A 15,609-nucleotide genomic window follows, 5' to 3' on the forward strand; every position below is an offset into this window, starting at 1 on the left:
TGACCACATTCCCATCAAGACTAAACTCTTCTTCTGGTTTTCAAGGCTTTAAACACACTTATCCAAGCTTACCTGTCCCTGAATACCTCAGCTGGATCTCCTTACTGCCCTATCCCAACCCCTACAGGCCACACTGTAAGACTTCAAAGCAACTGCAATTTGTTCCTTTCTCTTGTCTTTCTGAGGCAATGCCTCTGTGGGAGTACCTACAGACCTGTGCCAGAGCTCTGGCAGTCTTGACAGTGCTCAGAACACTGTACAAATAGGAGTCATGTCAGTGGAAATGTGCAGACGAAAAATGCATTAAAGTTGTTTTCTTTAAAGGAACACCTACACAGAAGGCTCTACTTAATTCCCAGGATGCTAAGAGTAAGAGACATGAGCTCACACACACGTAGAATAATGAATGTTTGTTTTTCCTAGTAAGGTTTCTTCATCTCCCTCCAAATTATCATACATTTTAAAATTTGAAATATAAGTATTCAATTCCCTTTGTTGCCACTGTCGGAGCAGTTACTGAGAGATGATAAATAATAAAATGAGTCTGGACTGCTATGGTGGTTCCTGTGATTAAAATATTATCAAGACCTGATAGAAATAACGTGAAATATAATTGTCACTAGAACTATCCTTGATGATAGGGTCTGTATTTTATTCAACCTTGTATCTCTCAAGATCTAGTTCAAGTCACTATACAGAATAGGTACTCAAATATTTAATTAATGCTTTGTTGAAATAAGGAGAGAGTACACAAAAGTGACATGTGGAAAACCAAAACTCAATAATAGAATGAAAAGGAAAGCATTATTAGTCATAAAAAAATATTTTCTAACGGATCTTAGAAAATAAAGAGGCACTTATAATTCATCATATAACTAAAATCATTCAGTACAGGACTCTATTCCCTAAGGTGGCACTAAAAACATTTCAAGGCAGCTGTTCTTTTTTTTTTTTGATGGGAGAAGGGGATCACCAAATCCTTCACAAATCTAATAACTATGGATCTTCTCCCTAGAAAAAAATGGACATATGTACATGCACACAAACCCACAATTTTGTGAGTACTCTCAAAAATCTGGGCTCCAGGTTAAAAATTCCTATGTTAAGGGAAAAGCTAGTCACTTTATAAAGGTTAAGGGTGTAAAAGTATATTAAGTTTCCCTTGCACATGATGCATCATGCAGGAATTTAACAACAACAACAACAACAAAAACCTGAAGCTTTTAAAGAATTTCTCATTCTTCTGTCATTTTGGTTTCAATTTGCTTGCTATGTGAAGTGGTGGCTTCTTTTATGTGTTGTATAATTTCTTCTGTCCTTTAGTGTAAAATTAATTATGACTATGATTTTAAGACTTCAGGTTTTTTAAAAAACCATGTTTAAATAAAATATTAGGTAGGCAAAAAGGTGAAGCTTACAAGGAAGGTGTAGGAATTACAGTGAGTCAAAAGATCATGTTTAGCCATTCTATGCAAAAATTTAGAAGTTAAAGTCTAACTGCCCGAAACACATTTTCTTGATTTACGGTGTGCATGTAAGTGGGGGTGGGGAGGAGAAGCAGGCAGGGAGATCATTTTGTGATTTTATTTAGGGCTCTGGCAAATCTGGGCAAACTACCTGATGATTTTTCCACACTGGCTATGAATGAGAAAGGAAAGAAGCCTCATTTAACAGGTATATCTCTCAACACCAAGGAGCAAATGGAACTAACCACTTGCTATGGCTTTGTAAGAAGATCCAGGCAATGAAAGGCTAACACTGAATGCTGGAGAAAGCTTTGAGCTAGTAAGCATCATTACAAGGAGCCAGAGTTTGTTATAATAACAAGGCCCAGGAGCCTCAGCCCCACAGGAGACATAAGTGAAGTCTTGGCCTCTTACAGTAAAAATGAAAATCATAATTAAATTAAGCTACAGTAAAAGGCTGATAAGTCTACAATATTTTATTGGTATTTTCCAAATTGGCAATGTTCTTGTAATGTCTTAAACTCACTTCTAGATAGAAATTAGAGATTGACATTTATGCTGAATTTTACAAAAATAACTTAAATGGCTAGACAATTTGCTGCTTCTACAGCCTCAGTTAACCAAATCTAAGGATACCTAAGAATAGATTTTTGTTTACCTCACTGTACCTTGGGATAAAGTCATTTAACTTGTCACATTATATCTAACAGAAAGTAATCCAATTTTATACAGAGGTAACCTTGAAAACTCCAACTCCAACATGACATTAAGTACCATCTCCTAATAACATGTTCTATTATTATTGTTTTCAATCTCTAGGCTTCTTTTTTTGTATTCACATTATCCCCTTTCATACTTTTTTTTTAACAAATTAAAGCATACCTTTTATCATAATGGTTAAAATCTCAAGAGGAGGTGTGACTTTCCCTTTCTTCCCAGATGCTTCATTTAGGCAGAATATGGTCATGTTTTCTGAATCAGCTTTTGTCCACTGCTCCGAACTAAGTACAGTTTCTTTTCTTTTATTATCAGTTTTAAAACTATTTCAAGAAATGTGTTTTCAGAAATATCACTTCACATTATGTCCTAATAAAGTACTCCACTAGTCTCTTGATTAAAATTATCTGTTACAATTTAGGTGGCCTAATTTTAGAGGACATCCAATCTCTTCTCTTCTGCCTTAGTCTCATTCTGGTCAGGTACTTATAATATTATCTTATTATCACATTTTAATTATTAAACAATGAAATTTCCAAAACAATATCCCACAGAATTACTGTTTGTTCAGTAACAATGTTACACTACTATGGTTGCTTTTCACATACAAAGTTTACTCCGTATTCAAGTTTCAGATAAGTCAACTATAAACTGACGTTCTGTTTTTGAGGCATTTCCTGGTATACTAGGCAGTGCATTAGAAAAGAGATTATATTGCATTTAGGCTACAATAATTATCTTTTAACCATCTATGCATAATTAACAACCATTCAAAAAGTGCAAAAGTGCAAAAGAGAGAGAACAAAACAGTTTCTACACATGTAATGCATATTATAGGATATAAATCTAGACAACTAAAAACAATCGCCAACAATATCCTTCTGAGCATTAAATGACACCACCAATTTTGTTTTATATGTATTCTTTCTTCTCAAGTATTCAAAGAATGCAATAGACATTATCTTGTTAATTTGCAAATTTTTCAGGAGATTAGAATATTATTTTTTCACAAACCAGAAAACAAGGTACTACCATTACCTTTGTATAATTTTTCAATAATAGAGCCAAAATAACAACAATTCTAGCTAATCTCACCTGGGATCTTAGTACTACAAGTTTATTTTTATGAGTTAGAAATAGTATCACTCATGAGAAACAATGCCAAAATTATTACACTAATAAATTATGTTAAAGGCCTAATGAAGGAATACTTCAACAACTATGAGGTAACACGCTAGCTGTAGGCATGAGGAACGTTTATATTGGCTCTTTTGGGTGTATACATTAAAAGCAAAATCATAAAGGAATCATGCAAAAATCCAGTTGCCCATGCAAGCACCCCAGAGTCTAATCCTCTCCTCTCAGTTCTGTTGTCAGGCCACAGTAGTGTGGAGACTTGTAGGCTGCTGTCCTTGTTGTAATGAATGGGAAGAGGTTGACAGTGGCATGGTCGAAACCTTCACCTCTTCTTCCCCTGTGGAAAAGTCAGTCATGGTCTAGTTATGGGTGACTAGATTTGTTAACAGTCCCTTTAAAAATGATTTCAATATTTGGAATACTGATACATATATAAAATACATGCTTAATGTTTGGAATCCAGGTGTGAAACAAGACATGAATTTTAAAATATAAACTTTTCAAGTACCTGGAAAGTAGTTATATTCTAAATATATTCTGAGTAGTATTGTTTCAGAGATAAGAACAAATACTATAGATTTAGATTATAAACATACTACCAAAAAAAAAAAAAAAAAAAGACCAGGAAAGCCATTCTTTTCCAAGCCAATTGGACCTCTTATAGATACTCCTAGTAAATGGTAACTATTAATAGTATTTTGTGAAAAAATTAAACCTTGATTTACAGAAGTGAAAACTGATTTTTAAAAGAGAAAAATTACAAATCCATGTTTTAAAAGCATAAATTATGTACTAGAAAAAAATGAAATAAAAGCTATAAATATTAACTTAGTAAATTAACATACAACATCTGAAAATTCAAGTTTACCTTTGAAGTAATTGAAAAATAGTAAAATGTTAACAGTACAATGATCCAATTGACTGAAAATGAGATGACTACTTCTAGGTCAGAGAATTATAGATGAATGAGATCAGTCGTCCTGATTATAACCGAGAATTATTTGACTACAAGTGACTTGTTTCACACATGACTCAAAATTCAATCAAGTCACTGTTAAAACAGTTCATATAGAAACAAAGAAAATTTAAAGAAAAACGCCCTCTCAAAAGTAAAGTTTAAATGAACAAAAACATGAAAAAAAATCCAATCCTAAACAGTTTCGAATATTTTTTGAGGTATATCTTGAAACAACAATGCTTACTGACTTATGTTTTCCAAATAATTTTTAACATCATGGAATAAAAACAACTTGGCAGAATTTTTTTTTAAAACAAATCTACAAAATTACATGTGGAAGGATAACTGACAAAGCAGGAAAAGAGTCTGTCAATCCATATAACAGGTGATTTTGTAGTTTTTCAGTAAATTGGCAAAGATTCTTATAAACCCCAAGAACATAGCAATGAGGCTGTGTAAAGCAAATTTTAGACTAGAGTTCTTAGCAAGAAAATGATATTAATAAGGACTAAGAAACAGACTGATTTCCATCAAGTTGATAAACTTTATTCTATTTTGTAACAATAGGCCATATACCCCTGAGCTGGGCCAATTTGTCTCATGAGTTGATACTGTTGATAAAAAGGGACTTGCAAGTGTGTGAGAGCAAAAACCAATTGCCACGGGAACAAAGCCAAGTTAAAGCACATGCCAGTGATCTTCATTTATGAAGGAGGGCATCGTTGTAGTGGAAAAACATTTGCATTGTTGAATCTGAGATCTAAGTTCTTATCCTAATTCCACTACTAATTGAATATGTGACCTTTAACAAATTATTTAAGCTTTCTGGAACACAGCTTTGCTATTCCTAAAATGAAGGAATTGGACAAAATAAAGTCACATTTTAGGACAAGGTAAATCACTTTGTAGAAAGAAGGCATATGATTCCAATAATAATAAAAAAAAGATCTGAATGAATTTACTGTAACTGCTCACGAATCAAAATTTCCCCCAAGAATATTTATGTCAAAAATATTTCTAAACTTAGTAAACCAAATGCTGCTAAAAAGGTTTCACCTAATTAAGGAAATAACTACTAATTTTAAACACAAAACTTTTCAATTAGATCAAAAAAAAGGAAGCTGCATTTCTGTCAAACCTCTGGCAACTGTTTTTCCCATGATAGGTTTCAGATATATCAATCTTTAATAATTCACTGAACAAACCAAAAATAAAAATTTAAGTACAAATGTATAGTAAGTAGACACTCTATCTGTATGACATGTAGGTGACTGCCATCTCTGATTTGCTCTTATAGGTCAGAGGCCATATTTTGCTCTACATATTTAGAGAATAAATATATATGCCTTTCCAGAGTGTAGAATTAGTTTAAAATATTGTCTAAGTATATCTTAAAGTAGCAGTTCCCACTGAAACAGGTATGTACTCTCTCTATTACTGAAGCATTTAGTGACAGCTGCCCTGTGTAAGGTATCATGATAACTGCTAAAGGATACAAAGTTGAATCCTTTTCAATAGTTCAACTCAGGTGCAAGTGAGTTACAACAGGTGCAAGTGAGTTACCTAGGTATTAAATTGCTTCAAATTAGACACAGTTAAGATGTATATATAGTTTTCCAGATTTTCACTTTCTGTCATTTCTAATAGTTACTGAAAATCCTAAATCTTCTGGCTACAATTACACAGCTATTCTGCTCTGAGACTTAGCACATTCAGTTTTCTGAGGCATCTACCAAATATTTATAATCCATGAGAGGATTCTGGTGTGTGAGACTCTTGATAAAAATTTTTAAATTTTGGTACATTAAAACTAAAATTTCTCTAGTCACCAGAGCCTTAAAAATAACCTAATAATAAGCTTAACCATAAGTCACCATTTAAATACCAAGCAAGTCTGCATAGCCCGAAATGGAAAATCCAAAATAAACTCTCCCACCCCCTACCAAATAGTACAATGATTCAGAACCTAAAGTTGGTGACTACATTTTTAGCATCTCTGAAAAAAAAAGGTTTAATGCTCTATGGTTGAGTATACGGTAAAATTTTTAAAAATCAAAACAAAATCCACAAAGATAGGACCATAATTTAATGTCACATTTTTTCCATAAAGCATCTACTTTAGATGAAGATTTTAAATGACTAACACAAGGACAACTAAACTCACTAATCAGCGATTTCTCATTACCAGTGCAGCATTCTGAGAATAACTATTGGTTTGAAATATATGGGTTAAAACTACTCTTCAGTGTTAAGGGATAATATGATGACTATGAAATTGGAAGAAAATCAAAGATCGTCACGTAATAAGTCAAATAAAAGCACAAAAAGAAGACAGCTAATAACTAGAATCCCATAAAGGCATCCTACTTCCTATCATACCAAGTCCATGCCATTTTGCCTCACTGTCAGAGTTTCTCATCTTCTCATCCATTATATCTATACAATTTAAGAAGCACCTCCTATTACAGGAGGTAGCTGTATTACTTCTCAGTGTAATGACATACTAATTCCTGCCTCTATGCCTTTATTCAGGAGGTTTCCATCAACATAAAAGGCCTTTTCTCTTCCCCTGCTGCTAACCCAAATCTAAGATATGATAGTAGGGATCAATTCCTACTTATTCAATGAAGCCTCCCCAAGAATTACAGGGTACATTGATGTCTCTCAGATTCCAGTATCAGACATATAGTTACCACTTTCATACATTATTTTAGTCTCTTCAACTATACTTTAAGTATGTGGAAATTTTATCCATATCTTAAACTTCTTTAATATGTCCCACATGTCCTAATTCATTGATGGGCAAATAGGAACCCTCATATTCACTGTAATTGGTGTAATTTTTAAATGTTTTGATGATTTGGGGGAACTTAACTTTAACTTTTAATGAATGTTATAATCAATTATGAGATACACTACTAGTAATTAAAATGCCACATTTCCAAATGATTAAAGCAAAGTAGAATGAAAGAAAATTACATTCTAATATGCTATCTTGAATGGAAGGAAATAAAAGGAGTATTTGGAACTGAACACATTGTCTCACAAGTAAGGATCATGTAGAAGAAGAGGACTGAAAAATGTCACTCTGGTTACCTACTAACTACCATAATTAAATGAACAAATAAGAGTCCCATCACTGTGCAAGTCACTACATTAGGTGCTACCAGGCTTGTGTAAATTAACTTCACTGTATCAACGGTAAATTTCACTATGTCAACAGCCACAAACTATATTCTCTTAACCTAGCTACTCATCTAAAACATGAAATATTGTCGGTCCCAAAGGGAATAGGGATAAAGAACTTTGATAGACCTCTGTAAATTCATCTAACAGCCTTGCTAAAAACAAGAGAGTGAACGCCTTGCTGCTGATAAAAGTATCCTATTATGATAATACTGTGCCATGCCATACCTGACAAGGGATAACAATAAATTGTATGAATTATGTGAAGAACTAGTCTAACAAAGTGAGAAACTATTGTATTCCACTTGAGAGAATCATGATTCTATCTCACTTGAGAGAATCAGGAGAAGAACAAACTTTTTTTAACATCATCTCTAAAGCCAAAGTTAAATGAGAACACTATTAACAAGAATAATTCCCTTGGATATAGAAGATACTTCATCTAAAAAATGTTATATAGAATCTTAAAACCCAAAAGTTCTGAAACCTTCAAGGGTAGCAGTACAAAACCAGAAGTATTTTGGCATCAAACTTACATTACCTTATATATACTTCATATTTTTCCCCAGAAATAAAAACATGGCAGATCAAATGGGAAAGTATCTTTCCTTGAACAATTTCTCTTTCACAAAAGGGTATGTCTGAGACATATGGTATGCTTGTAAAACATTAATAATCAGAGTTCTCAAGTACTTTATTTATAGCTCAGTTTTGATGTGTGTGTATATGTGTATCAGTCAAAACAAGTGACTGCCAAAAGTAGGTAGAGAGTGGCTTTATCCCTCATGCTCTCATTAATTATCATTAAAAAAAATTTTTTTAACCATTTTACTTTAGAATATAAAATCATAATTTTCACCACGGTGTTGGACTTTATAGTACCATAACTTCAGAGACCATTTTCTTCTTTTTCATTTTGCATTTGTATACCATATGAAAGTTTGGTAATTATCTTATTAAGTAAAATGCTTCCAAACAATAACTAAGTATAATACTCCACCATCCTTATAAAGCTCAATATTACAAGGCATCCATCTAATGAAAAATATAGTTTAGATTATGATAAAGACTAATCTTTCATTGACATTTCCAAGATATTAGTACTCTGTTATTCAACAGTTACTTCCCTATCCACCCAACAACCTGAAAATATGAGTTATTCAAAAATTCTCAAAGGCTTTAAATGAACCTACCTGCTACAGGGATCCCTCCCAGACCTGTGTTGTGCTGTGGCGGGAGATTCAAGTCCAAGAAATTACTATTTGAGGTGGGGTTTGCTGTGTGGTTCAAGTGCATGATGCTATTGCGTGGAAAGGCCATCCAAGGATAGCGGGCTGCCTGGCCTGGAAAACTGAATGAATTATAAACCGCTCGGTGCTGCTGAAATTGAGGGAACCTCTGGGGCAAGACTGAAAAGGTACTATTGAGAGAATTGGCATTTGTAGCTGCAGCAGGATGCAGGAATCCAGAGCCTGGACCTTTGGCGGTTGTAGTGTGTGAAGAGGAGTTCTGAAGAGATGTGGGCGAAAGGGAAGGTTGGTCTTGAACGGACAGTTCCTTCTCAATCAGGTCTGCTAAGGCTTTTCGAGTGACATCAAAGGGATCAAAACCCAAATCATCCTCTGGTTGTTTAGAAGAACCAAAGCCAAAAGCTGCTTGCCAGTCTGTAGAGGATGATACTGGGATTGTTTCTGTTGGGAAGAAAAATAGTGATGAATATCAGATACATAGCTCATTTTCATACTTAATAAGTATCCATGCTACTGAAAGTTAAACATGTCATTTTACAAATTAAGTAAGTGCAAAATCTATGTGACTTCTTAGCACATTAAGATCATATAATTACAAAAGGCCTTATATACTTCTAGCAGTTACTTAACTCTTAAGCTACTAGCTTCAAAAACTGAATGATATAGATTGATTTTGCTAATCAAAGGAAAAAATGTACTTGACACTCCAATTATACTCTCAACCATTCATAATCAAAACCAACCTAAGTCACTTCCATGAAATAAATATAATTTAACAGATTTTAATTAGTAAAGTTGATTTTTTAAATGTATTTATCAAAGTACAAATAATTTTGAATATATGCTTTCTATACTAAGAAAAAATATAATTTAATTAAAAAGTATTTATATTAATCCTTATAGTTTTTTGGAATTTTCTGCTCCACAGGTGCTGTTGTCAATGTTACTTTTATGCCACCTTTCATAGTAATGAGAGAATTTAGAATGGATAAAAATGGAAATGGCTCAAAAATACCATTTAGTAGTAACATAACTGTTACTACTAAATAACCTGCATCTTTGTCAGCTGGGGGTGGAAAATCTTAAACACAAATCTAATTAAATAAAAATACAAATCTAATTAAAAATCTAAGTCCTTGCCAGGTGCAGTGCTTCATGCCTGTAATCCCAGCACTTTGGAAGGCTTGGGTGGGAGGATCACTTGAGGCCAGGAGTTCAAGACCTGGGCAATATAGCAAGACCCTGTCTCTACAAAAAATTTAAAAATTAATCAGGAGGCTGAGGTGGGAGGATCACTTGAACCCAGGGTGTGAGGCTGCGGTGAGCTAAGATCACACTACCGCACTCCAGCCTGGGTGAGAGAGCAAGACCCCCACCTCCAAAAAGTAAAAATGAAAAAAAAAATTCCCAAAGGAATAAGCTTTTTACTATTGGGAAAATAATATAACCCTTTACTTCTGGAGAAATCTTTTAACACAGTAATTTCTAGGTCACACAACAATGTATCTAACCACCTAATTCCATGTAGTTTAAATATTTACATTTTTATTAAAAGAGAACAGAGAGGCAAAAGATAAAAATATATCCACTAACGAGTTTCATGTTAGTCTGTCAACAATATGTTAAGAGCATAATTACTAATACTTGGTACTATTGTTATATACCTGATGTGAAGAGGCTCTGTGGTTCTGGTGCTGTAGGCCAGTCACTGGATGTCTGTGGGGAGCTGGGGAAAGGAGGAAGCCCACTTGGGATAGGGTTGGGATGGCGAAAATTGTCTGAGAATAACGACTGTGACTCTGTTACTGCCCCTTCAAAAGGGGACCGTGCACTGTGATTGGATGAACTGATGGGGATGACTGGATTGGATTTTGACAAACCAGGTGGTGGTGAAGGCGTATCACTGTTAGATATCTGAATAAAAAAGGAAAACAAATAATAACTACATGTTTATACATTTTAATAAGCCACAATTAAAAAGTTTGCAACTAAATGTATTAGAATAGTGTTTCACAAACTGTGGTAATTGCAGATGTTTTAATGAAAGCATGAAGTTTCAGAAAATCCATTAAATCATTAACTTACATATATACTCTTTAAAAAAATATTAATCTGCCTGAAAAGATTAAACTAGTCTCCTTTTTTTTTTTTTTTTTTTTTTTTTTTTTGAGATGGAGTCTCACTCTGTTGCCCAGGCTGGAGTGCAGTGGCTTGATCTCGGCTCACTGCAACCTCGGCCTCCGGGGTTCAAGCAATTCTCCTGCCTCAGCCTCCCAAGTAGCTGGGACTACAGGCGCATACCACCACGCCCGGCTAATTTTTTGTATTTTTAGTAGAGACGGGGTTTCACCGCGTTATCCAGGATGGTCTCGATCTCCTGACCTTGTGATCCACCCGCCTCGGCCTCCCAAAGTGCTGGAATTACAGGCATGAGCCACCGTGCCCGGCCGTCTCCTCTCTTTTTACAACTTTACTTCTCTCACTTTACCAAGAAAAGAATATTTCTCATTCTGGGATTTTACTGTAGTATTTTGCTCAAGAGTGAAAACTTTCCAGAGGCCAAACACAAATTATTAGAAATACATGGATTGGTGATAAGAGAGTGACTGACTGTAATGACTAGATTATTTTACATGCTAGGTGATTCTCGATATTTTAGTGATTCTCGATATTTTAGTTTTCAAGAAAATTAAAGAAAGATCTAATTAAGTTGTTTCCAAACACATCATTAAAAATAATTTTATATAATAAATCTTTGTATGATTCTTAGGTATTTAATTCAGAAGAAATTGAAAGACTTGAGTGGTACTGATATAATACTTCTCCTTCCATCTACCTATTTATATGAATAAAGTATCTCAACACTTACATCTTAGAAAAATAAAAAACACGACTAGATTGCTGCTGAAACTTGGCTCTTTTACCAACAGGTAACATTCATCTAGAGATACATACAAACCAATTTTAAAATGGCCCTATTCTTCATTAAGAGATGAATTTTCAGTATAATTTTACTATTTATTTTACTATAATTTTACTATTTATTACTATTTGTTTCATGGTTTTTAAAATTAAAATCTACATTTATGTATAGTGTCACCTCAATACTACTAATAAAATTCAGAAGACAAAAATTGGCATTTGAAGTCTGTGACCACAAAAACATTATTTCAATCCAAAAATTTATATGCCTATTTTTAAGAGAAGTATATGCTTTTCAAGCAAAAACTATATTGCATTAAGATAAAACTCTATAATAAAAGAAAGAGAAAAATTAGTTCACAGAGAAAAAAATAATGTAAAACTTATGATTGTTAAAGGAGAGCATGTGTATTTTTTTAAATGGATGACAGGATAATAAAACATGATTATGATCAAAACATTATGATGGGATATCAAAACATCAAATTTCTCAGATACCAATATTTCTAATATGCTGGAAATTACATCCTTTGCAACTACTTTTAACCTATAAAAAATTTTAATGTGCAACTAAAATACACAAGGGGATATACAGATTTCCACATTCTTTTACAAAATGTGTCAGTAAAACGTTTAGAAAAGCATTATATTTTAGATCTCTAAGTTTTTCACAAATACTGTGGAGGACTGGCTATTCTTTATGGAAGAGACTAAATTACATTTATTTTACCAATGTAAGAAGATGTATAGAAATTCAAGGAGTGAAAAACTAGCCAAAAAAAAAAGTTCCCTGAGCAACAAGACAAGATGACATAAAGCATGCTCTAATGGTCAGCACTCCACTCAGTTTCACAGTAGATTCAACTTTGAACAGTTTATCTGGCTTATCATTTCAAAGCTGATAGTCATTTGGGGAAAATAAGAAGGGAAACTGTTAGGGACAAATACACTTGACTGAAATAGAAAATTAAAGTAGAGAGCAAGGGGCAAGGGGAGTATGTGGTAGGAATACAATTCTTAAAAGCAAGAACTCAGAAGGCATGCTAGCCTGGGACCATTTGGCACAGGGTCAAAAAGACCAATAACATTAGCAGACTCTAAAGATAATAGTATCTGGTCATAATGATAATTCTGAGTCACTAAAAAAGGGTTAAACTATGCTCTATATATTCTGGGGGAAAAAGGCTAACTATAATATGATTAATAAAGATGAGCATCAAAAGTGTTTTTAAATTGTGTCAGTAAAGTATTTTTAGAAAATTCACCTGCATGGAATACCTTGCTTTCGGAGTACGGCAAATAAATCAAGTGATACTGTATTCAAATCTTACCTGCTGTGAATTATCACCGTTCCCTATACTGAGAGAATCTGAAGGTTTGTCAATGGGGCTGTAAAAAGAAAACAAATCGAATAAAATCAGAATAATCAGAATATAGTCATTCTCCTACAATAAAAACAAACTCCTCAAAAGCAAAAAAAAAACAAAAAAAAAAACCAGACACTTTACCATCTTAACAAATGTTTATTGAGGTACTGGGAAGTAAAATATTGATTAAATGTTGAGGACACAAAGAAGTACAGGTTGAGCATCCCAAATCCGAAAATCCAATATCTGAACCGCTTCAAAATTTGAAACTTATTGCACGCTGACATGACACTCAAAGAAAATTGGTCACTAGAGCATTTCACATTTCAGATTCTCAGATTTGGGGTGTTTGCCCAATAAGTATAATGCAAGTATCCCAAAATCCAAAAGAAAAAAAATCTGAAATCCAAAACACTTCTGTTCCCAAGAATTTTGAACTAGGAATACTCAATCTGTATAAAATCTCTACCCTTAAGGAACTTACACTGTAATTAGATTCTCCAAAAACAACAGGTAAAATAATAGCTTATGGGGGAAAAAAGGCACTGCTTACAATTAATAGATCAAAGTCTAATCTACCATTTATTTTTGTGCATGTGATAAACATATTCCCCATTTCAGTTTTTGAAATAATACTGACATTTTTCTGGGTGTTTGACAGAGGGCATAAAAGTTATTGAAATATTCTCCATAGGTTTTTAAGAGCAATATATTTCTTTTAATATTTCTATATACTAATCATAACCCTAGAGAAGGCATGTGAAATGAGACAAAAGAAACATTTTTGGCCAAACTACTGATTCAAACAAAAACATTAACATTTTATTTTCATATAGAGAAAATGCAGTACCATGGTAAAGTAAGAGAATCACTGACTTCAAATCCATTTTATCTTGACTGACTTAAAGACAAAATAAAATCTCTATAAGCACTGCACCAGTGTACTGATATCATTCCTATAACTAACTTTATTTAACTCAGCACATGAACAAAAACAGTCATGTGTTGCTTAATGACGGGATACATTTTGAGACATGCATTGATAGGTGATTTTGTCATCGTGGAAACATTAAAGTGTGCACTCACATAAACCTAGATGGCATGGTTTACTACACACCGAGGCTATATAGTGCCTAGTGCTCCTACGCTGCAAACGTGTACAGCATGTTACTGTTTTGAATACTGTAGGCAATGTAACATAAGGGTAAGCATTTGTGTATCTAAATATATCTAAAAATAGAAAAGGTACAGTAAAAAAGTTATTTATAATTATATAAAACCACCATTGTATATGTGGTCCAGCCATTGTTGACCAAAACACTGTTATGCAGTACATGACTATCGTTACTCAAATGTATTGTTCTGATACTGTGTTATAGGAAAAAAATTAAGATTCCAAATTTCTTAAAATTATTTTATTCCCTGAAAATATACACAAAGTCCCCTTTCAAATAGATAACTTACTGATACCATATTTAATTGCTCTAAAAAAAAAAAAATCTAACAAGGGCTAGTACCCAATCTGAACCCCAGGTGCATCTTCTGCAGACATTGCCAGATGTTCTTGATTATAAGCAAACAGATTTGAAATTTACTTGAAGAGCATTTTTACTTATTATGCATAAAACAGCAATAAATCAATGAATATTAAGTAATATGGGTAATGCAAACAGTTTAAAGATATAGACCTGAGCCCACTAAGTTTAGAAGTATTTGGGGGAAAGAAGATAAGTGCACAAAGAAGGTAAGTACAAACAAACATCAGCCAGTGCTTGCTATCAAATGAATTGTTTAAACAAACAAACAAAAACAATGCCATAAATCTTAAGAAGAAAGCAAAGCTATTACAAGTGGGGCAATTAGGGAAAGTTTCCTAGGGGAGTTCAAATTTAAGTAGGTCCTTAAAAAGATTTACCCAGCAGAGAAGAAAGGGGGAAAGGGGAAAGAACAGCATTAAAGGTAGGAATACCTCCTGTGTCAAGGGTCAAAATGTCAGAGACAGTGTTGGGAGAGCTAAGCATTTAGTTTAGCTGACAAATGGGACAGCTGGAATAATAATGGAAGGTAAGGACAGAAAGGTAAACACAGGTTAGGCTCCACAGGCCACAGAAATGACCTAAACAAGCAGTGTTTTAGAAAGATTAATTTGGTGGCGGAATATAATAGCGACAATCCGAGATAAACTTGCACTATACTTATACTATGGTAATAAGGGCTTCAAGTTGAGAGAAAGAGGTAATAATAGAAACAAAAGGCTAAAAGAAAGATATTACAAAGGACAATTTCTAGTGTCTGGATCTTGGTTCATCTTCCCAGTCACCACCCAATTTAGTGCTTTCATAAGAGCACTAAATAATAATTTTCAATATAAATGAGGTCAGTCTTGCTAATGGCCAGGGCAACATATGAAAATATTACATAAAAAATAAATCTTAAGGATGTTTCTGGATTACAACTAATTAGAATAACTTATATCACCTTGTCCACCATCCAACTGCAATTTCCTAAGCACTGATTCATAATACTTTATGCTTTACCTGGAAAAGTTTTATCAAAGATGTTTTAAAATTTGTAGATTGTGTTATCTATCTGATAATAGCTGCTGA

The 15,609-nt window shown here is 33.5% G+C and overlaps 1 protein-coding gene across 8 annotated transcripts in view; it reads right to left on the bottom strand.

The window, feature by feature from the left end:
- The window catches only part of CNOT4 (CCR4-NOT transcription complex subunit 4), a 148,932-nt gene that overhangs the window by 23,560 nt on the left and 109,763 nt on the right, over positions 1–15,609 (bottom strand). For 6 of the 8 annotated variants that reach the window (XM_054493776.2, XM_054493774.2, XM_054493770.2 and 3 more), the window contains exons 8-10: positions 12,968–13,025; positions 10,379–10,628; positions 8,658–9,155 (exon numbers count right to left, since the gene is read on the bottom strand). In XM_054493776.2, coding sequence (XP_054349751.1) covers positions 8,658–9,155; positions 10,379–10,628; positions 12,968–13,025 — 806 coding nt within the window. Of the gene's footprint in view, positions 1–1,927; positions 3,658–8,657; positions 9,156–10,378; positions 10,629–12,967; positions 13,026–15,609 lie in introns of those variants that run through there. The other 2 variants (XM_054493780.2, XM_054493779.2) reach the window with 1 other exon arrangement.

This window comes from Pongo pygmaeus, chromosome 6, assembly GCF_028885625.2.
Source record: "Pongo pygmaeus isolate AG05252 chromosome 6, NHGRI_mPonPyg2-v2.0_pri, whole genome shotgun sequence".
Taxonomy (NCBI): domain Eukaryota; kingdom Metazoa; phylum Chordata; class Mammalia; order Primates; family Hominidae; genus Pongo; species Pongo pygmaeus.